The following is a 23,102-nucleotide window of genomic DNA, read 5'->3' on the forward strand; positions in this document are numbered from 1 at the left end:
GTGATTCTCTCTCATCATTGATGTTTCTATCTCTCTCTCCCTCTTTCTCTCTGAAATCAATAAAAATATATTTTTAAAAAACCACATATGAAAATAACTCAAAATGGATTAAAGGCAAACATAAGACCTGAAATTATAAAATTTCTGAAAGAAAAGAAATAGGAGAAAAGTTCTGTGCCACTGTCCTTGGCTTTGATTTTTTAAAAAAAATTTATTGATTTTTTACAGAGAGGAAGAGAGAGGGATAGAGAGGTAGAAACATCAATGAGAGAGAAACATTGATCAGCTGCCTCCTACACACCCCCCACTGGGGATGTGCCTGCAACCAAGGTACATGCCCTTGACTGGAATCGAACCTGGGACCCTTCAGTCCACAGGCTGATGCTCTATCCACTGAGCCAAACCGGTTAGGGCTGTTTTGTTTTTTTGTGTGTGTGTGTTTTTTTTTAATATAACACCTAGAGTTAAGTCAAAAGAAATAAAAATAAACAAGTGGACAATAAGCAAGTTGAAGAGCAATGATAGAAGTGGGCTTCCTTGTCTTGTGCCTCATCTTAGAGGGAAATCTTTTACCATCCAGTACATTCGTTGTATCTTTTTTTTGTTGTTGTTAATCCTTACCCAAGGATAATTTTTCCATTGATTTTCAGAGAGAGTGGAAGGAAGGGGTGGGGAGAGACAGAGAGAGGAAACATTAATGAGAGAGACACATCAATTGGTTGCTTCGCACATGTGCCTTGACCAGGGCAGGGGATAGAACCTGCAACTGAGGTACATGCCCTTGACCACCTGTAGGAGTTTTATGGTTCTGTTCTTACTTTTAAGTCTTTAATCCATTTAATTTTTGTGAGAGGTGTATAGAAAACTGGCCAGGGCTGTGTGTGTGTGTGTGTGTGCTTTAAATAAATGCCATTTGCCAGTGTGGGGAAGTCACTTCTATTTCTAGTTTTTTGAGTATTACCATGAAAGGATGTTGGATACTGCCAAATACATTTTCTGCACCAAGATGGTCATATCCCCCTTTGTTTTATATACATTGATCTTTGCTATGATGAACTTTCCTTGCATTCCTGGGATAAATCCCATTGTTATGGTGTATAATGCTATTTTTTTATTTTTTTAAATTAAATCTTTATTGTTCAGATTATTACAGTTGTTCCTCTTTTTCCCCCCATAGCTCCCCTCAATGCTTTTATTTTTTTAATTATATTTTTTATTGTTGATAGTATAACAGATGCCTCCCATTTACCACCCCCCCCCCCCCCCCCCCCCCCGCTCCCTGTTATTGGATTCAGTTTGCTAATGTTTTGAGGATTTTTGCATTTTTATTCATAAGGGATATTGGTTTGCAGTTTTCTTATGGTGTGTTTGGCTTTGGTATCAGGGCAATTCTAGCCTCACAGAGTGAGTTAGAAGTGTTCCATCTCAGTGGATATATTTATTTTATATCCTTTGGGTACAGAGCATCTGCGGGTTCCAGAAATTTCTTGCCTGATCCCATAGCAAAAGGACAGGATGAGATGTTCTGAGAAGCCTTTTGTTATGTGCCCCTTTCTCAACTTTTTGAAGCAACAGCAGCAAACACAAAATAGAAGGGAGAGCAAGCTTGGAGGCATAAGAAAAATTCTCCATAAGAGGTGGTACTTTAGTTGGTTTTTAAGTAATGGTTAAAATGATTATGATGTTTTATTAATAATAATAGGCAAGGCCCCTGAGTAGCTGGAAATGATAAACCTAGACATTTTGGGGCAGAAGCCCACCTTCCTTGATGTGAAGCCAGAAAAGAGCCAGAATGCTGAGTATTTTCTATTCACAGTAGAAATCTGACAGGACTTAATCTTAGCTCTCCAACTAATTTTTACTTGTTAGCTATTTGTATCCAGAGATGTCCGTTAAATTATGTTCTCTTTACTACCAACCTACCAATGAATTTGTAAGATCACATAACAGCAGAGTAGACATAAAATGTTTGTATTTTATGTTTTTTATTATGCATATTGGTTTAATGTAGTCCTACTTTTTATTTTGTTGCTTGTGGTGTCATATCCAAAAATTCATTGCCAAGACCCATTGTCAAGGAGCTTTTTTCCTGTAGGAGTTTTATGGTTCTGTTCTTACTTTTAAGTCTTTAATCCATTTAATTTTTGTGAGAGGTGTATGTAGGATAGGGGCCTAGTTTCATTGTTTTATATGTGAATACCCAATTTTCTCAGTACTATTTACTGATGAGATTGTTTTTACTCCATTGAGTATTGACTCACTTGTCTATTATTAGTTGATGCTATATGCATTATTTCTGGGCTCTTGATTCTTTCCCATTGGTCTGTGTATCTGTTCTAATGCTAGTACCACACAATTCTGATTACTGTAGCATCTATTTTATTTAGGGTTAAATTGATTTTTTTCACCATTCCCCCACCACCTTTGGCAAGCATATATAGCTTTATATAATAGCTTCAAATCAAGAAGTGTGATACCTCCCACTTTGTTCCTTTCTCAGGATTGCTTTGGCTATTTGGGGTTGATTGTGGTTTTCAGAGTAGAGGTCATTCACCTCCTATGTTATTCCTATGCATTTTGTTTTTGATGGTATTATGAATGAAACCATTATCTTTTTTCAGATAATTGTTAGTGCATAGAAATGCTACTGCTTTTTGTACATTAATTTTGCATCCTGCAACTTTAGTGAATTTGATTCCGCCTAATAGTTTTTTTGGTGGAATCTTCAGGATATACTATATGTAAAACCATGTCATCTGCAAATAGAAACAATTTTACTTCTTCCTTTCCAAGTCTGATGACTTTTATTTCTTCTTCTTGCCTGATTGCTCTAGCTAGGACTTTCAGTCCTGTGTTGAATAGGGGAGGTCAGAGGGGGAACAAAGTCAAGAACAACCTATGTTGTTTCTTTCTTGGTGATGTCATTCATTCTGAGCATTTTTTGTATGCGTAACATACTTTAATTTTTAAAAAAAGTTAGCTGAAACTTAAAAGGTGTTTCCCCACCCCCCTGCACAGATGTACTCTTTATTACATCTTCTCCCATACCATTGGGTCAAAAGCAAGACATATTCTATGTCTAAAGTTGGTGGGGGTGTAAACTCTGCCGAGTGAACCAAACAAGGGTGGGGAGGGAGGAGGAATTGTGTACAAATATTATAACAGGGTACTTTTTTATTAGCTAAAGGATTTCCTGAGGACTGTATCCTTTCCCCTTGATTACCTTATAACATTTGCTATTCTCAGATAAATTATATCCAGTTTTAAAGGAAAAAAAACCCAACTTGAATACTATACACTAATGCATTTGCAGTTGATTTATATAGGATATGGTAGTTTTTTTTATTTCTGCTAGGAACATTATCCTTTTAAAATTTACCCAGAATACAGAAGTGGCTTCAAATGAAAATTTTTTGAGTAGTGCTTCTCAAACTTTGGTGTTCATCAAAATCACCTGGTAGGATTGTTAAAACACTGATTGCTGGGCTCCACCCCAGAGGGTCAGTAAAGTTTCAGTGGGGGCTCAAGAATTGGCACTCCTAACAAGTTTCCAGGCGATGCTGTTGATGGTCCAGAATCCAAAGGTTCCCTTAAACCAGCGGTCGCCAACCTTTCGGACCTCACAGACCACCAGTGGTCCGCGGACCACTGGTTGGCGACTGCTGGTCCAGATAACTTCATTTACAGTGTCAGTTTAGCCCCAACAATCTGATTTTTTACTTGGGGGCTTTTCTTATTGTTAATTTCTCTTGAGTTTGATAAAAATGAAGCAAAACCACACATATAAAACTCTTGAACAAAATTTTATTCTAAAAATAGATCTTAGTAACAATGAAATACCCAAAGCTGGTTATTATAATAAAAAAGAAGAGGAATTCACTTTAAATGTTTCTTCTGAAAAATACAAAATTATCATTGTAATATACTGCCAACTCTCATTTATCTGTATTTGAATTTATTTATTTTATGGATTAATTAATGAAAAATTTAGATCATTGATTGGATTCTGCCTAATATATACATCTGGATTGCTTTTATCTTCAAGTTAAATACATTCTCAAAGAATGCAAACAAAATTGAACATTTGCTTTAAGGAAACATAATTAGGAAAATAATTAGGAAATGTGCTACAAAGCAAACTATTGGCTTGTATCCCCGTTTCTCTCAATTTTTACACATAACCAAAAAAAACCTGACTGTACTGAAGTACTGGTATTTAAAAGTAACAAATTATACAACTTATATACAGAGAAAATTCAACTAAATTATTTCAAACCCAAAGCACAGGGCACTAAAGGCATATAACATTTAGTACTTAAAAAGTGGTTTTATATCTTCAAAGTGCTAAAGAAAGAAGTACTCAAGAAAATTCTAGGCCTGTCTACAAAGTTCTGGCTGATTTCAGTACTGAAATATCAAGAACAAAGGGGACAAAACAACTTAAATTTAAAAGGCCCCTATTACTATTAAAGATGAGTTAGTCACATACAACTTACCTATCAGCCCACATTTTTCTCAAACTAATGTAAACACATGCTTTTCGTAATATTTCTTCCATATTGCATGTGTTGTACACATCCTGTCATATCCATACTTTGGATAATATTTATCATCCACATTCATCACATCAATTGGCCATACTGCAGTGAGCAGAAATGACCCTTTTATATAAAAATTTGTATATGGCATTCTCTATAAAGCAAAAGCTGACAACGAAAGTTATATTTAATTTCTATTAAATGCAGGTTCATGTTTATTAGGACATCTTAGCTCATTTTTAGACTGTTAGAAATTGGTATGATTTACTTTGACTAATCTAAGAAATGCTATCTTATGACTAAATACCTCTTTTGTCTTGACCCTGAGTTTTGAGTGCTGGAAATATAAACTGGAAAAGTGAAAACACTCAAATGTTGGCTAATATTAGTGTCCCCACAGTACTATGCTTTTTCTCTCCACTAACAATACATCTAAAAGTGCCTCCTCTTCAGCAAAAGAGGAGTGGTGGGAAAAATACCCCAATAAGGAATTCCTGTTTTAAAATTATTCCAAAATACATTGGTGTTTTAATATAAAAATGCAGTTTCCCCAAACTTTTTACAGTGCAGAAAAATATAATATTTTCATCTTATAGGTTTAGTAGCTTGAGGGGGGGACTCTACAGTCCTTGGCTTGAGGAACAGATTAATCTACAGTCCTGACTAGACAGAGTGCTAAATGTTATTTGGAAATCATGTAAGGGACTTTTATTTTAAAGTTACGTGTGTTTATGCTGCATTAAACATTTCTATATATTGAAAGCAGCTCTACATATCTTTAAATATTCACTAAACATGTAATTAATAGCTGGGTATAAAAAAAGCAATTTCCAGTGGTGAGGCTATTCTCACAGTAGCAAATAATCTAACTTATTTAATACTAACAGCTAAGTCTTTAAAACACTATCACGTTAAACACTGCAGTTTGCTGAAATCACAGAGGGAAAAAAGATAATTATATCAACTGCTATTGAAAGCTTGAAAGGAGTTTTTAAAAAAATATACCGGCTAACAGGGTTAAGCCCCAGTAAGGTTTCTGCTTTTATTTGATTTTTTTTTCGGGTGTGTGTGCATTTTGTTTCTAAACCAAATATTATGCTTTAAAACATAAAATACTGATGCTTTCTAAAGAGACACAAACTAAAATCATGCTTAAGACCTGGTTTACTCGTAACATTTCTGCTATGTGGCATTAGTGAACTATATCCAGCTCTGAGCAGCACTAAGTTCTAAAGACAGTCAACATCCTGAGTGTTGTGACAAGCTCCTATTTGATATGTCTTCCAGTTACTGGCCCTATGTGACCAATGCCACAAGAAAAATGCGACAGGACTTGTCTTATATATTTTCTAAAAGTGAATATAACTATTGTGTTAACTGTACGCTCCAAATGTTCATTAAAAACCCAAACCAAACCTTTTTTACCTTTAGTAAGCATGAGGAATATTTATGTAATACATTGTACATTATGTGCATGACCTGTTCATACTATTTTAAAAAAGAGAATATTGGCTTAAACTAATCGATAGGGTTGCATCAATCTTCTTTCTGTTGGTCCTTAGATTTTCTTAAATGATGGCATCATGTTCATCACTGTAATACATCAAAAGTTAAAATTACTTTGTTTTGTATCAAAACTACTTATATATTCATATTTTTAAGTAAAGTAACAAATAATTTCAAGTTTCAGAATCAAAATGAACTGTGATTCCTTTAAGTAAAAGTACCTAATATATTCTAGTGGTTAAGGATTCAAGCCGGGGTTCAGGTTGTCAAACAAGCCTAAACTTACATCTCTGCTCGGCCTCTTAGGGCTGTGTGACTTTTCACCAGTTAGCTATTATTACCTTCTTTAAAAAAGGAAACCACCATATTTCTTGAGCATTTACTATGTTCCAGACATTATACTACAGACATTACATCCATAACTCAGTTCATCTTCATAGTAACTCCATGCAGAGGATACTTTTATTTACTTTATTCACTATCCCATTCTGCAGAGGATCAGAAGCTGAGCAAGCACGTGAACTCTGGTCTTGACCACTGTGCACTGGGCTGCCTCGTTTATACAGCATGGGAAGGCACCCTGCTATCCACAGTCAACCAGACTCAAACTAAGGCTGCCTGTCCCAAACGCCATGTCTATTTCACACCATGGTCTCTCTCCACGCAACTCTAAGAAACATAGGAGCTAACATTTTAATCCGTGTCTTAATTATTACCCAATAAATGAAAACTAGAAATGCTCATTAGTACTGTACATAAAAGGTCTCAATTTCTTTAATGAGACAAACATTAAGTTCTTACTTATGGAATGCCCCCCCCCCTTTTTTATATATATAACTTCAAAGAAATTACTGGCTTTAAAATGCACTATTTTTTTTTTCTACATAGCACTAAGAAAAATACAGCCAAAGGAATTACTGGCTTTAAAATGCACTATTTTTTTTTCTACATAGCACTAAGAAAAATACAGCCAATTAAACTAAAACACAATGCTTTCTCATCCCATAGACTATAAGATATATCCTAATTTCAGAGGTGTTAAAATATGGGGGGGAAAAAACCCAAAAAATGTGTACCTGAACTCAATTAAATATGGTATTCTCATCATCTACTGGTTCCTACATGAAGATAAGACCCTTTTAGAGTCAAGCTCTGCTTCTGCCAGCACAGTGCCCTTTGTGGAGTGGGGATTCTGGACTCTGACTTACTCCACAGGGCACGCAGAATCGTGGTCACGTATGTGTGAGGAAAATTAGCCCATAAAGCTAAAATTGTGTACTTTGTAGTTAAATCAACTTAAAAGTATATTTTAATTTAATTGCTTTACTATTTTATTAACCTCAACTACATGAATAAATATTGATACTATAAAAATAAGTGGCTTTTGATTTGCTATCATCAAATGTGCTTTCTCTTTAACTGCTTAAATTTATCAAGAAAACAGATGATAAATATTTCTAGAAACACTTATGTGCTTTTAAAAATTATTGCAAATTTCAAGGCTCAATCAGTCTTTCCCAACTGTCTCTTACGTGGAAAGTCTGCGTGGGATGCATAGGCTTACAACTTAAGAAAAACAAATTTTGGGAAATGATCATCTATTCTATGGTATTTATATATATACATTAACATCAGAAGAATGAATTGGTACTTTACATATAAAACTCAAAAGAAAAACCCAGAAGGACTTTGTTGGGATACTGAAAGCTGGGAGACAATACCTCCCCAAATCCTAAGACCTGTACAATTATACGAAGGGTGAACATGGTTTCGTGATCAGGACTTGTTGATAAAACTCACCTGAAAAATAGTTTTACTGCAGATAAAATGATAAAATACATTATGCTAACAACTCATTTGATATAGGAATTTAGCAGGGGAGATATAGCTGTCAGAAGAATTTCTTCAGGTGCTTTGCCTTTGTCATCGAAAGCAAAAACCATGTTTTTACCAAGTATGTTATTTTAGTGTTACTGACAAACACAAGAATGCTAGGTCAATAGCCGTATGAAATCTGATATAGTACTTCTTACAAGTAGAGCTATAAGGAAGTAGAAAGCGTTGGCTTAACTTGGGTCTCTGATAACAAATGTATGACATTAATAAAATATATTTTTATAGGTATATATATCCATTTTTTGGGGTAAAAAATTATAATTAGAAGCTGTACACAAATAATTTACTTTGGGTATAGAGGATTAATGGGAATATAATTCATAAATCTATGAATTTCTAATATCAGAGATGAACATTCCCCTATTACTGACATTTTGTCATGATATTTAAATAAAGAAATACAGAAGTAATAATTAAAAAAGTCCTGGGTAATCAAAACTCACATGGTTCTATACTGAATGCCTCTTCTTGAATAATACATTCTGCATCCAACGTAAAGAATAGATAACATTCCCAGTGTTAATGCAATACCACCGACAAAGCTGCCAATATCAAATTTTGATCCTTTATTTTCTTTAGAATTTATAGTTGCTGTGACTAGAAGAAAACAAAACAACATAGGCTTTAGCGCTTTTTAAAAACAATGAACTAAAACTTTCTGAATCTCTATATAAGTGAACACTGAATTGGGGACAAGGGGGAATCTAAGCATAGAATGTTGCTTTCCAGTGTGTCTAGCGAGTTGCTGGGCTCTAGCTTTCTTCAGTTTATCTAACACATCTCTCTTTTTTTTTAAAAAAAAAATACTTTATTGATTTTTTACAGAGAGGAAGGGAGAGAGATAGAGAGCCAGAAACATCGATGAGAGAGAAACATCGATCAGCTGCCTCCTGCACACCTCCCACTAGGGATGTGCCCGCAACCAAGGCACATGCCCTTGACCGGAATCAAACCCGGGACCCCTCAGTCCGCAGGCTGACGCTCCATCCACTGAGCCAAACCGGTTAGGGCTAACACATCTCTTAATGAAAAACCCCCAGTACCTGCAACCCCAGGATCTTAAGGTGTTTGATAGCACTGGACTTGGATGGTCTACCAAAACCTCAGAGGCAGCAAGACTTGGGGAGTTTTTATTTTATTTTATGAATCCTCTAAAGCAGCGGTTGCCAACCTTTCGGACCTCACGGACCACCAGTGGTCCACGGACCACCGGTTGATGACTGCTGCTCTAAAGAGTTCATGCCTTAACAAAATGTCTGGGGAACATAGCTATAATCTGAAACTGGATCCAATCTGAATAAATGTTTCTAAGTGAAATTTCTCCTTTTAAATACATTGGGAATCTAAACTATTTTGTTTTTAATCATGACAAGAGCCCAATATATTAAAGTTGATTTCAATATGTAAATTGTAGTAATAAAGAAAATTAAATATATAAAAACATATAAAAGAAACTAGAAAGCCTGCTATTTTTTTCCGATAAGTGTAATCACTAGCTTTTAAATAGAACTTCAACATTGGATAACTTAAAAAGAGGACCTTCTTAAGGTTTTCGAATGCATGGTTTCACAGGCATTATATTTTCAAAAAAGCAAAAATTAAAGTGCTGAGACTCTGATACTACATACATAATTATATCTAATACCATCTTAAATAACTTTTTGGCACAAATTAATTAAAAACAAAGTTCATCATGATTTTGAAATCATGTAGACTGAGCCTGCCTAATTCCTTCCTATAATGAGGCAGAGAGTTAAAGGTCTGATAAGTTTTCACATCATAATATAAAATTCGTTAGTATAAATTACTTATTCACAGATAGGTCTTATTTGGTAGGATTATGTTAAAAACCCATTTTTTAAAAAATAATGTATTTTATTGATTTTTTATAGAGAGGAAGGGTGAGGGACAGAGAGTTAGAAACATCGATGAGAGAGAAACATCAATCAGTTGCCTCCTGCACACCCCGCACTAAGGATGTGCCCGCAACCAAGGTACATGCCCTTGACCAGAATCGAACCTGGGACCCTTCAGTCCACAGGCTGACGTTCACTGAGCCAAACCGGTCAGGGCAAGAGCACTGGGTCAACTCTATTCCTGATCTCTACAGCTAATTTATTTAATAGCAAATCATTGCCTAAATTTCTGTATTTATTTTTGCAGGAGAAATAGGTCATTTTTAGTACATACTTGTTACCGATGAAGAAATAGATGTCACTGAACTGTTGTGGGTTGTGGCCATCGTGGATGTCGACATCTGGGATGTGTGTTGTGAAACACTTGTTATTTTGGGTGTAGACTTTAAGGTGGTGGAAGTCATATTTGCTGAGACCCCTTGTGTTGTCATCTGAGAAGTTGCTGTGGGTTTCAAGGTGGCGGCTGTCACGCTTTTTGAAGAAACTGGAGTTGATGGCTTTGCTGAGGATTTCGAGGTGGTGTTTGTCACTGGGGAAACTGGGTTTGTAGATGGTTTCACAGTGCTGTGGGAAGATTCATTTCTATTGACGGAAGACACGAATGTGGTATTCCCTGGAAGGATATAAAAACAACAACATTAAAAGAGCAGAAGGGAGGGGCAGAAAGGCAGAGCAAGGAAGGAAGCGTACGATGTCAACTTTCCCACTGCAGGCTGCCAATCCTGAGGTAGGCCAGGCTGGCAGAAAGGAGCAATTCCAACTTTGAATCAGTGCAGAGTTTTATTAGTTTGGTATGATTCTGGAAACGAGAGACATGCTACTAAATACAACTCATTTGGTAAAGTGGACACACTCTGGATAATACCTTAGCTAGTGTAGGTGGAGCTGCCAGGAAAGGGGCACATGCAACACACAGTTGTTGATGCTTAGTGTTATGGGTTGAACCTGTGTCCCCCTCAAATTCATATGCTGAAGTCCTAACCTTAGGATAGGACCTTATTTGGAGAGAGGGCCTTTACCAAGCAATCAAGTTACAAAGATGTCATTAGAACGGTCCTTATAAATGGGGAAGTGGCAGTTAAGAAACTGGTGCCCTTATAAAAAAAATGGGGAAATCTGGAAGTAGACACACACTCACAGGTTAAGAAACGGGTGCCCTTAAAAAATGGGGAAATCTGGAAGTAGACACACACTCACACAGGAAGAACACCACGTGATGATGAAGGCAGAGATCAGGGGATGCTTCCTTAAGCCAAGGACCACCAAAGATGCCCAGCAAACCACCAGAACTAGGCAAGGGGCACAGAAGAGATTCTCTCACGGCCCTCGGGGGGAAGGCCACCCTGCTGACAGTCCAGCTCCAGCCTGCGAGACAACACATTTCTGTGGTTTAAGCCACCTGGCTTGTGGCCTTTGCTGTGGCAGCCCTAGGAAACCAGCACGCTCAGGTTCAGTTTTTCATTTCTTACAAATGTGTCTCTCGGCAGCTGTATTCCCTAGTGGTTGTGCTGAGCTGGCTCCCGTTACAGATCTTTGAAACGAATCACTGTGAGTTGAAGTAAGCCAGCCAATACTTGCCAAATCGTTCCCAAAACGTGGTTAGATAAAACTTGAAGTCACCTATAGGTTTCAGTTAGACAATTTCTCAATCTTAACCCCTGGTTTCAACTAACCATCACAGGAAAACGAAGGGCTGTAATAAAGTATCTGTGCACCATCGTTCCCCATAGTGCAGGGTTCAGGAGGAAAAGAGGAACAAGATAAAGAATGTACGCCCGGATCTGAGCGATGTTTTGTCGCTGCTGTGAAAATACTCCAGATTCCAAGCAAGATGGCGGCATAGGTAAACACCGGAGACTGCTGCCGCAAACAACCACTTCAAAAATACAACTAAAAGACGGAACGGACATCACCCAGAACCACAGGAAGGCTGGCTGAGGAGAGACTCTTCAACTAGAAGGAAAAATAACAGCACACCGAGGCTCAGAGGAGGCGCAGTGTGGAAAAAACTCAGGTGCGGAGGTGCGCGCGCAAAGCGGGCTGGTGGCTGAGAGCGCGGTTGTCGTTTTCGGTCAGGGGGGAGTCTCAGACTCTGAGCTCCAGATACGGGCGAATCGCTGGGGACTCGGACCCAAACGGGAGAAGCGGGAGTGTCTGGCATCAGTTGGAAGGCAGCTTTCCCTCCGAGGTTTGCAGCGGTTCCGGGGGTTCTGAGAAGCAGAGCCTCTGGGAACAGGACTGAGGGCACCATAACGGCTCCCTCCGCCCGCCCTGTTGAGCCCGCCCCGCCCAAGCCCTGCGCAGAGCCATTTGCCGGATCGCCTCAGGCAAAGGCTAGATTAGCACCTCCCCAGAGGACAGAAGTTTTCCGCGGCAGACACAGCTGATTCACACAGCCAGTCGGCCTGGTGGTCAAATCCCTCTAGTATTAACTACAACAATCAAGGCTCAACTAGAACAAGACTGCGCACAAAGACCACTAGAGGGTGCACCAAGAAAGCATAAAAAATGCGGAGACAAAAAAACATGACAGAAATGGAGGATATAGAGCTAAAAATCGCAATTTTGAGGGCTTGCAAAAATGTGCTAGAAGCTGTCAATAAACTTGAGGAGAGAGTCACGAAAACTAATGAGACCCTCGATGCTATGATAAAGAACCAACTAGAAATTAAGCATACACGGACTGAAATAAAGAATATTATACAGACACCCAATAGCAGACCAGAGGAGCGCAAGAATCAAGTCAAAGATTTGAAATGCGAAGAAGCAAAAAACACCCAACCGGAAAAGCAAAATGAAAAAAGAATCCGAAAATACGAAGATAGTGTAAGGAGCCTCTGGGACAGCTTCAAGCGTACCAACATCAGAATAATAGGGGTGCCAGAAGATGAGAGACAGCAAGATATTGAAAACCTATTTGAAGAAATAATGGCAGAAAACTTCCCCCACCTGGTGAAAGAAATGGACTTACAGGTCCAAGAAGCGCAGAGAACCCCAAACAAAAGGAATCCAAAGAGGACCACACCAAGACACATCATAATTAAAATGCCAAGAGCAAAAGACAAAGAGAGAATCTTAAAAGCAGCAAGAGAAAGAGACTCAATTACCTACAAGGGAATACCCATACGACTGTCAGCTGATTTCTCAACAGAAACTTGGCAGGCCAGAAGGGAATGGCAAGAAATATTCAAAGTGCTGAATACCAAGAACCTACAACCAAGAATACTTTATCCAGCAAAGCTATCATTCAGAATTGAAGGTCAGATAAAGAGCTTCACAGATAAGGAAAAGCTAAAGGAGTTCATCACCACTAAACCAGTATTATACGAAATGCTGAAAGGTATCCTTTAAGAAGAGGAAGAAGAAAAAGGTAAAGATACAAATTGTGAACAACAAACATGCATCTATCAACAAGTGAATCTAAGAACCAAGTGAATAAATAATCTGATGTACAGAATGAACTGGTGATTATAATGAATCAGGGACATAGAAAGGGAATGGACTGACTATTCTTGGCGGGGAAAGGGGAATGGGAGATGCGGGAAGAAACTGGACAAAAATCGTGCACCTATGGATGAGGACAGTGGGTGGGGAGTGAGGGCGGAGGGTGGGGCGGGAACTGGGAGGAGAAGAAAAAAAGAAAATACTCCAAACCGTCCAATCAGCTCCCCACTTCTGTTTTGTGGTAAGAGAACTATTTTCTGTACACAATTTTCTATGGTAGAACGAGAGCTTCCATTTATTGAGCTCTGCTCTTTATCAAATGCTGGTGATGTTTTCCAGGCACGGTGTGTACAACAAGCTCAAGCTCTGGATCAGCTCAGCTGGGTTACCACTGACAGGTTACTTAATCTGAGATTTCACTCCTTCCCCATCTACTTAAAAAAGGAATGTCACAAATACTTGGAAGAATTAACTGAGATCATTTGCGTTGAGCACTTGAGTACAGTGCCTGCTAGAGGACACGAACAATGAATGTTCTTTGTTTTATTAAATATCTCTCTCTTACACAGCGACACTGTACAGTTCCCTATAGAAAGCTGGGAGTAGGCATGGTCAGATCTCCTACTTCTATGGTTGTTATCACTGGAATAACATCATATCTGAATAACATCAGATTGAAGAGGACGCTATTGGGGATATTTTCAGTTCATGGATGTAAATATCCAAAAAGAAAAAAGTGATGCCCCAGGACTTTATCTATTAACACCAGCTGGCCACCTTCTTCTTACGGCAAGGCCCAGGGCACTCTGTAGCAGCCTGCTGTTTTTTTCCTAGTACCAAGTAAAAGTACTCATCCTTTCCAAAGTCTGGACTTATGCCAACTGTCTTTGTATAACTCTGCTGTGTTGAAATAACTTTTCTTATTCCTATAACCTCGTGCCCAAAACTATCTAAGGGTCATTTTCCCCTTGAACCTAAATGTTTAAACTTAAGGATGACAATTTGTTTTCAGCAGGGCATCACATACACACTTAGTTCAAAGTTGAAAATACATATCCAATTTAAAAAATTTTTCAGTTATTTAAAAATGACATAGTAGCTTTATATTTCCTATTACAGTTGTCAAAAATACTGAGTTATTTAAGGCATGGACCATAAATTTCTGGTGCCAGAGTTATTTTGAGGTCTGTGATTCTAAGCACAGCAGTCTGCAGCTTGAGGAAATTAAAAAAATAACTAGCTCAGTGCATGGCTCTGGGAATATTTTTAAACACTGAGAACCTCTTTCCTATAGAGAAACCAAATACCAGTGCAATCCCCGAAATGTTCATTATTTAGAAAGCAAAGAGGCCACCGCACAGTGTCAATAGACTATTTCCAAAAATTCTTCTCAATTCAAATTACCTGAGGACCAAAAATCCACAGAATTGAAAAAATCCAGGTTAAAAAAAAAAAAAAGACTCCAATAAAGAAAACGAGGCTTTAAAAAAAAGTATCATAGAGAACTGTCCATTTTCTGAAAATTCAAATATATTTTACAAGTTCCTAAATTTATAAATTAAAAAACATTCCCCAACAGGAAAATAACTATATATATGAACACAGAAAAACAACGGGGGTGCTTTAAATAAGTTACGGCATATCGGCAATGCATTTTATTTCCACATTTTAGTTGCACTATTCTCCGCTTAACCTAAATCTTATTAATGTAAGCAGGTTTGTTTACTCTGGAAAGAACTGAAAGGGGTATTTTCAAAGTAATTGTCTGCCTTACGGACAGTGAGAACTAAAAACCCTGGGACACAGTCCAGATTTGTTAAAGGAAATTCAGTCTGATATTCCCAGACTGAATACGGAGTAAAGTGGCTGAGCAGAGAGGGTCGAAAGCAGCACGGCTTTTCAAGGCGGTCAGGCTGCCACGAGACAGGCCCGAGTTGGCTGGGGCTGTGCAGACAGCGTCCAGGCTTTGTTACCTTTTTGCCATAGGTTCCATTCACTCTATTCCATACCCACCCTCAGTAACCCTGGCTAATTACAAAGAGAACATGAACCACAGTCACGGGGCGTCGGGCATGACTGACATTATTTCCTCTCTGTTGCTGCTCAAAACCTTCCAAACCTCTCATCCTGACCATCCTCACTCTCCATGCAACAGAATTCACTGTTTGCCATGTTTAAGAACACACTCCAGTTAGCCTGGCTTCTCACTACTCAGGAACCAGCCATGATCACCCCTCCCAACACTTGTTGAGTCATTGCAAGAACTATGCTGCTGGCAGGCTCTGAAGACACAGAAAAGATGTAATGCTTACACGAAGGAGTTCATGGGTTAGGCTAGTAAGAAAGAGAGGAAATAATACCATTACAGTATGTTGTGTCCGAGACCAGTTCCATTTTCACCTCAGAAATCTCCCTTTTTATTGAAGACCAATTTATTTTTCATTTTTCTGTACTCTTAATTGTATCATTATTACCATTAAAATTAATATCTTGTTTGATCTTTTCAACGGCATTAGGTGGTTAATAATTGTAAGAACTGAATCTTGTATTTTCATTTTGCTCTACAAAAGTACCAGGCGCAGTTTTAGAAGAATTCGATCATTTTTAGCACGTGTCCCAGACTGTGCAAAATACTACAGGGAAGACTGAAGAGCTGTCTAAACTCTTCACCATGACAGAACGGCCCAAGTCTCCTCTGCTGCGTAATGTTCTGCCACTTTTTGTTGCTTTTTCATATTAATTATTCCTCCTGAAATGTTTCCCACACATTCTCAGTCTGGTGAAATCCTATTACTGTTCAAGGGCACGTCTAGAAGTCACATTAAAGTTATATTAAATGTACTGAACAGGTCACTTAAAATATAAAGATTATCAGACTGGATTAAGAAGAAAACACGCACTATTTACAAGTGATGTATCTCAAACAATAATATCCCGAACAGCTGAAAAGTACTGAAAGTAAAACTATAGAAGTTATATGACAAAATTACTAATCAGGAAAAAGGTGATGAGTGGTCCTGGTTCAAGATGGTGGTGTAGGGAGATACCACACTCACCTCCTTCCATTGATACACAAAATCTATAGCCACAATATGGTGAATTTCCTCTGGGGAAAAAAAACCCTCAAAAACTAGGTGGACCAAGCATTTGCATTACAGGGATCTCAGAAAGAGAAGAAAGGGGCAGAAAAATGATTGGAAAAAATAATGGCTAAAAACTTCCCTGCCCAGGGAGGAACAGGCATCCAGATACAGAAAGCTTAGAGTCCAGAAAAGATGAACCCAGAGACCCACTCAAAGACACATTGTAATTAATGTGTCAAAGGTTAAACACAAGGAGAGAAACTTAAAAGCACCGAGAGAAAAACAACTTGTTACCCTTCCTCTCTGTAAAAAATCAATAAAATATATTAAAAAAAAAAGTACCAGGTGCAGTTTTAGAAGAATTCAATCATTTTTAGCATGTGTCCCAGACTGTGTAAGAGACTATAGGGAAGACCAAAGAGCTGTCTAAACTCTTCACCATGACAGAACGGCCCAAGTCTCCTCTGCTGCTTAATGTTCTGCCACTTCTGTCTGCCCCAAGAGGTCTAACTACTGACCTTTATCCTGGCATGAAGTTCATTTCTATGTTTCTTTGTTGCTTTTTCATATTAATTATTCCGCCTGAAATGTTTCCCACACATTCTCAGTCTGGTGAAATTTACCATTAAAATTAATATCTTGTTTGATCTTTTCAACGGCATTAGGTGGTTAATAATTGTAAGAACTGAATCTTGTATTTTCATTTTGCTCTACAAAAGTACCAGGCGCAGTTTTAGAAGAATTCGATCATTTTTAGCACGTGTCCCAGACTGTGCAAAATACTACAGGGAAGACTGAAGAGCTGTCTAAACTCTTCACCATGACAGAACGGCCCAAGTCTCCTCTGCTGCGTAATGTTCTGCCACTTTTTGTTGCTTTTTCATATTAATTATTCCTCCTGAAATGTTTCCCACACATTCTCAGTCTGGTGAAATCCTATTACTGTTCAAGGGCACGTCTAGAAGTCACATTAAAGTTATATTAAATGCACTAAACAGGTCACTTAAAATATAAAGATTATCAGACTGGATTAAGAAGAAAACACGAACTATTTACAAGTGATGTATCTCAAACAATAAGATCCAGAACAGCTGAAAAGTACTGAAAGTAAAACTATAGAAGTTATATGACAAAATTACTAATCAGGAAAAAGGTGATGAGTGGTTCTGGTTCAAGATGGTGGTGTAGGGAGATACTACACTCACCTCCTTCCATTGATACACCAAATCTATAGCCACAATATGGTGAATTTCCTCTGGGGAAAAAAAACCCCTCAAAAACTAGCTGGACCAAACATGTGCATTACAGGGATCTCAGAAAGAGAAGAAAGGGGCAGAAAAATGATTGGAAAAAATAATGGCTAAAAACTTCCCTGCCCAGGGAGGAACAGGCATCCAGATACAGAAAGCTTAGAGTCCAGAAAAGATGAACCCAGAGACCCACTCAAAGACACATTGTAATTAATGTGTCAAAGGTTAAACACAAGGAGAGAAACTTAAAAGCACCGAGAGAAAAACAACTTGTTTTATACAAACTTTTCCCCCTCCCCCGCTCCCTGGCAGTAATACTATCAGTAGATTTTTCAGCAGAAACGTTGCTGGCCAGAAAGAAAAACTTCCAACCAGAATACTCTACCTGGCAAAGTTGTTCAACCAGAATACTCTACCTGGCAAAGTTGTTCAGAATTAACGAAGTGACAGTTTTCCAGAAAAGCAAAAGCTAAAGGAGTTCATCACCACTAGAATGGCCTTACAAGAAGTGTTAAAAGATTTTTAAAAAATATATATATATTTTTATTGATTTCAGAGAGGAAGGGAGAGGAAGAGAGAGATAGAAACATCAATGATGAGAGGGAATCATTGATTGGCTGCCTCCTGTGCGTTGGACTGAGACCGAAATCCAGGCATGTGTCCTTGACTGCAATCGAACCTGGGACCCTTCGGTCCGCAGGCCGATGCTCTATCCACTGAGCAAAACAGGTTAGGGCAGTGGTCGGCAAACTGCGGCCCCTTGAGTGCAGCTCTTCCACAAAATACCACGTGCGGGCGCGCATGTACAGTGTTGAAACTTCGTGGTCACACTCAAGGGGCCAAAGAGCTGCATGTGGCTCGCGAGCCACAGTTTGCCGACCACTGGGCTAGGGCGTTGAAAGATTTCTTTAAGCTTAAATGAAAGGGTGCTAACTAGTAACAGAAAAACACATGAAAGAATAAATCTCACTGGTAAAGTCAAAATTCAGGATAACCTAATATTGTAAAGGTGATGGTTTAATCACATAAATCTAATATGAAGGTTAAAAAAACAAAACTAGTAAAAATGTAAACACAATAATTAGTTGAGGATTACAAAAGATAAAAAGATGTAACCTCAAAAACAAGATGTGGGGGCAGTGGAGAGTAAAAAACGCAGAGCTTTAGGATACAGTCAAACTTAACTTATCAACTTGGAATAGACCAGTGGTTCTCAACCTGTAGGTCGCGACCCCTTTGGGGGTCGAACGACCCTTTCACAGGGGTCGCCTAAGACCATCAGAAAATACATATAAATTACATATTGTTTTTGTGGTTAATCACTATGCTTTAATTATGTTCAATTTGTAACAATGAAATTGGGGGTCACCACACATGAGGAATTGTATTAAAGGGTCGCGGCATTAAGAAGGTTGAGAACCACTGGAATAGACTGTTTAAATATAGGTTGTTATATGTAAACCTCATAGTAACCAAAAACCAAAAGTAGATAAAAGATAAAGGAATCTAAGCATACCATTAATGAAAGTTATCAGATCAGAGCAACATGAGAAGAAAAAAGGAAGAGAGGAATTACAAAACAGCCATAAAACAATATAATGGCAAAAAGTTCATAGATATCAATAATTACATTAAATGTAAATGACTAAATTTTTTCATAAGAGTGATTGAATGAATTGAAAAAAAAAAAGCCCATCCATACTCTCCCTATTTCAGATGTAAGGACACACACAGACTGAAAATAAGGGGATGGAAAAAGATATTCCACATTAAATAGAAACCAAAAGAAAAGAGTAGCTAAACTTATATCAGACAAAACAGGCTGTAAAACAAAGACTGTAATAAGAGACAAAGATGGGTATTACATAATGATAAAGGGATCAATCCAACAAAAAGATATAACATTATAATGATAAGATCAATCCAACAAAAAGATATAACATTTGTGTATATTTATACACCCAACATAGGAGCACCTAAATATATAAAGCAAATAATAACAGACCTAAATAGAGAAATAGACAGCAATACAATCTCAGTAATGGTAATTAATATCCCACTTGCATGAATGGATAGATCATCTGGACCAAAAAATCAATAAGGAAATATTGGCCTTAAACCATGTTAGATGATGGACTTAAAATATAAAACATTTCATACAAAAGTAACAAAATACACATTCTTCTCAAGTATTCATGGAATATTCTTTAAACTAGATGATATATTAGGTCACAAAACAAGTCTTAAATTTAAGAAGATTGAAATCATACCTAGCATATTTTCTGTACATGTTATGAAACTACAGATTAATTGTAAGAAGAAAACTGGAAAATACACCAACATGTGGAGATTAAGCAGCATGCTCCTGAACAGCAAATTGGTCAACAAAGAAATAAAAAAATACCTTGAAGCAAATGAAAATGGAAATAGAACATACCAAACATTCAAAGAAGTAATGTCAATGCTCCTCAAACTCTTTCAAAAGTTGAAGATCAAGAAATGCTTCCAGCCCTGACTGGTTTGGCTCAGTGGAGAGAGCGTCGGCCTGCGGACTGAAGGGTCTCAGGTTCGATTCCGGTCAAGGGCATGTACCTTGGTTGCGGGCACATCCCCAGTGGGGAGTGTGCAGGAGGCAGCTGATCAATGTTTCTCTCTCATCGATGTTTCTAACGCTCTATCCCTCTCCCTTCCTCTCTGTAAAAATCAATAAAAAACATAAAAAAAAGAGAAATGCTTCCAAACGTATTTTATGAGGTAGCATTACTCAGATATCAACAGCAGACAGGATACCACACCAACAAAGAAAAGTTACAGCAAACATCATTGATGCACATAAACTTCAACAGGATACTGGCAAACCAAATTCAGCAGCACATGAAAAGAATCATTCACCATGATCAAGTGGGACTTATTCCAGGATGTAAGAATGGTTCAACATCCACATATCAATCAATGTTATATATTACATTAAGAAAATGAAGGATTGAAAGCATGTGAATAGATGTAAAAAAAACCACCCCAAAACAACCTTTTGGAATAAATTCAACATGAATTTATGATAAAAACTCCCAACAAAATGGGTATAGAAGGAAGATATCTCAACATAATAAAGGATACATATGACAAACCCAAAGCTAATATACCTAACAGTAAAAAGCTGAAAGCTTTTCCTTTAAGATCAACAATACAAAAAGATGCCCACTATCGCCAAAGTTGAAGGACATAAAATAAATATACAGAAATATGTTGCCTTTCCATACACCAGTAATGAAATGAGGAGAAATTAAGAAAACAATCCCATTTACAATTACATAAAAAAGCAAAAATACCTATAAATTTAACCAAAGAGGTGAAAGACCAGTACTCTGAAAATCATAAAACACTGAAGAAAGAAACTGAAGAGTGTACAAATAAATGAAAGGATATACCATGTTCATGGATTAAAAAGACTAATATTGTTAAAATGTTCTTAACAACCAAAGCAATATACAGATTCAATGCAATCCCTATCAAAATACCAACGGCATTCTTCTCAGAACTTGAATACTAAAATTTTTATGGGACCACAGAAGACCCTAAATAGCCAAAGAAACCTTGAGAAAGAACATAGTGCAGCCGTGGGCAAACTACGGCCCGCGGGCCGGATCTGGCCCGTTTGAAATGAATAAAACTAAAAAAAAAGAAAGACCGTACCCTTTTATGTAATGATGTTTACTTTGAATTTATATTAGTTCACACAAACACTCCATCCATGCTTTTGTTCCGGCCCTCCGGTCCAGTTTAAGAACCCATTGTGGCCCTCGAGTCAAAAAGTTTGCCCACCCCTGACATAGTGGGAGATACTACACTCACTATACTACAAAGCTACAATAATCAAAACAGTACGGCACTGGCATAAAAACAGATATATAGAAACATATGTAGATCAATGAAAGAGAATAAATGTGGTCAGTTAATCTGAGACAGAATAGGCAGAGGATATACAATTAGGTAAAGATAGTCTTTTCAGTAAGTGGTGCTGGCAAAACTGTACAGATACATGCAAAAAAGCGAAACTGGATCACTTTCTTACACAACATCCTATATAATAAAAACCTAATATGCAAATTGACCAGCGGAATGACTGGAGAACAACCTGTTGCTATGATGTGCACTGACCACCAGGGGGCAGATGCTCAATGCAGGAGCTGCCCCCAGCCTGCAGGCCCCAGGTCAGCCAAGGCAGGTGCCAGTGGGGGCTCCCCCCCTCCTCTGATCACCCTGCTAGTCGCCCCACAGGGGGAGGTGACAAGTGGTGGCGGGGGGTGGGGTTGGTGTCAGGCCGGCCAAGGCAGGTGCCAGCGCCACCCCCACCCCCCACAATTGCCTCACAGATCAGCCCTGATCGCCAGCCAGGCCTAGGGACCCTACCTGTGCACAAATTTCATGCACCAGGCCTCTAGTACAAAAACAAACCAAAAAATGGATTAAAGTCTTAAATATAAGACCTGAAACCATAAAACTAGAAGAAAACATCAGAATAAACTCTTTGATCAATCCATCTTAGCAATTTCTTTTTTAATAGGTGTCTTTGGCCAAGGGCAACAAAAGAAAAAAGCAAATGGGACTACTCAAACTAAAAAGTTTTTGCACGGTGAAGGAAACCATCAACGAGCCTTACAAACTGTGATGGGCACTTCCTGTTTGTCCCTCCAGTTCTCTCCCTCCCTTGTCCTGCCTGCTCTCTGACCGGAGAGAGAGCCATTATGAACTGCACTGATAGGCTCCCTTGCCACCGAGGCTTCTGGTTTGGTTCAGCCAAAGAGAAAGCATCATTTGTTAATGCTGTATATTCCTCATTTTTATTAGCTTATATAACTAATTTAACTGAAAACACAGTGTATTTTACTGTGTGGCATTAGATCCAACCCGGAACAAGCTCACAAAGTCTCAAGTCCGGTCCTGCGTGCACTAAAGCTATCTGTCCACAGGCTATTTATTTAATCAGTATTTAAACAGTATTCATTCCGAGCCAGATTTGAACGGAGGCGGTTTGGCCACCACGCTGAAAAGCTTTGGATGGGATGGGTGAATGATTGTGTCCTTGCCCCACTGTTGACCTTCACTAAGAATAAGCTGGTCATGGATTTTAGGTAGAAAAAGTAACAGCATAAACATTCTCAGAATTACTCTACGTATTTAGTAAACCTCAGCTGGGCATGTAACAAATACTCTTGATGTTCCATGTTCCACAGACCTACGTCCAGAAAACACTATTGGTCCGCCCACATTGTAAAACACACATAAACCAGTAACAACTTCTCATCTCCTGAAAGAGTTCCTTTTCCCCAGCAGTGCTAAAACATGTGAGAGAACAGGTCTGAAATATTTTGAAATAACATCGTAATTGCAGCCTCAAAAGGCTGTGCAGGTGGTGCTGTCAGTCAGTTGCAGAAGATCCATGGCCCAACCATGGAGAATAAGCATGCG

The 23,102-nt window shown here is 38.2% G+C and overlaps 1 protein-coding gene across 1 annotated transcript in view; it reads right to left on the bottom strand.

Moving 5' to 3' along the window:
• Positions 1-3,784: 3,784 nt before the first annotated feature.
• The window catches only part of TMEM123 (transmembrane protein 123), a gene marked incomplete at its 5' end in the record, with an annotated part of 53,360 nt that continues 34,042 nt past the window's right edge, over positions 3,785-23,102 (bottom strand). Inside the window, 3 exons of the mRNA XM_014544571.1 lie at positions 3,785-6,131; positions 8,384-8,537; positions 10,131-10,469. Coding sequence (XP_014400057.1) covers positions 6,107-6,131; positions 8,384-8,537; positions 10,131-10,469 — 518 coding nt within the window. The remainder of the gene's footprint in view (positions 6,132-8,383; positions 8,538-10,130; positions 10,470-23,102) is intronic.

Source organism: Myotis brandtii, unplaced genomic scaffold (genome assembly GCF_000412655.1).
Source record: "Myotis brandtii unplaced genomic scaffold, ASM41265v1 scaffold37, whole genome shotgun sequence".
Lineage (NCBI taxonomy): Eukaryota > Metazoa > Chordata > Mammalia > Chiroptera > Vespertilionidae > Myotis > Myotis brandtii.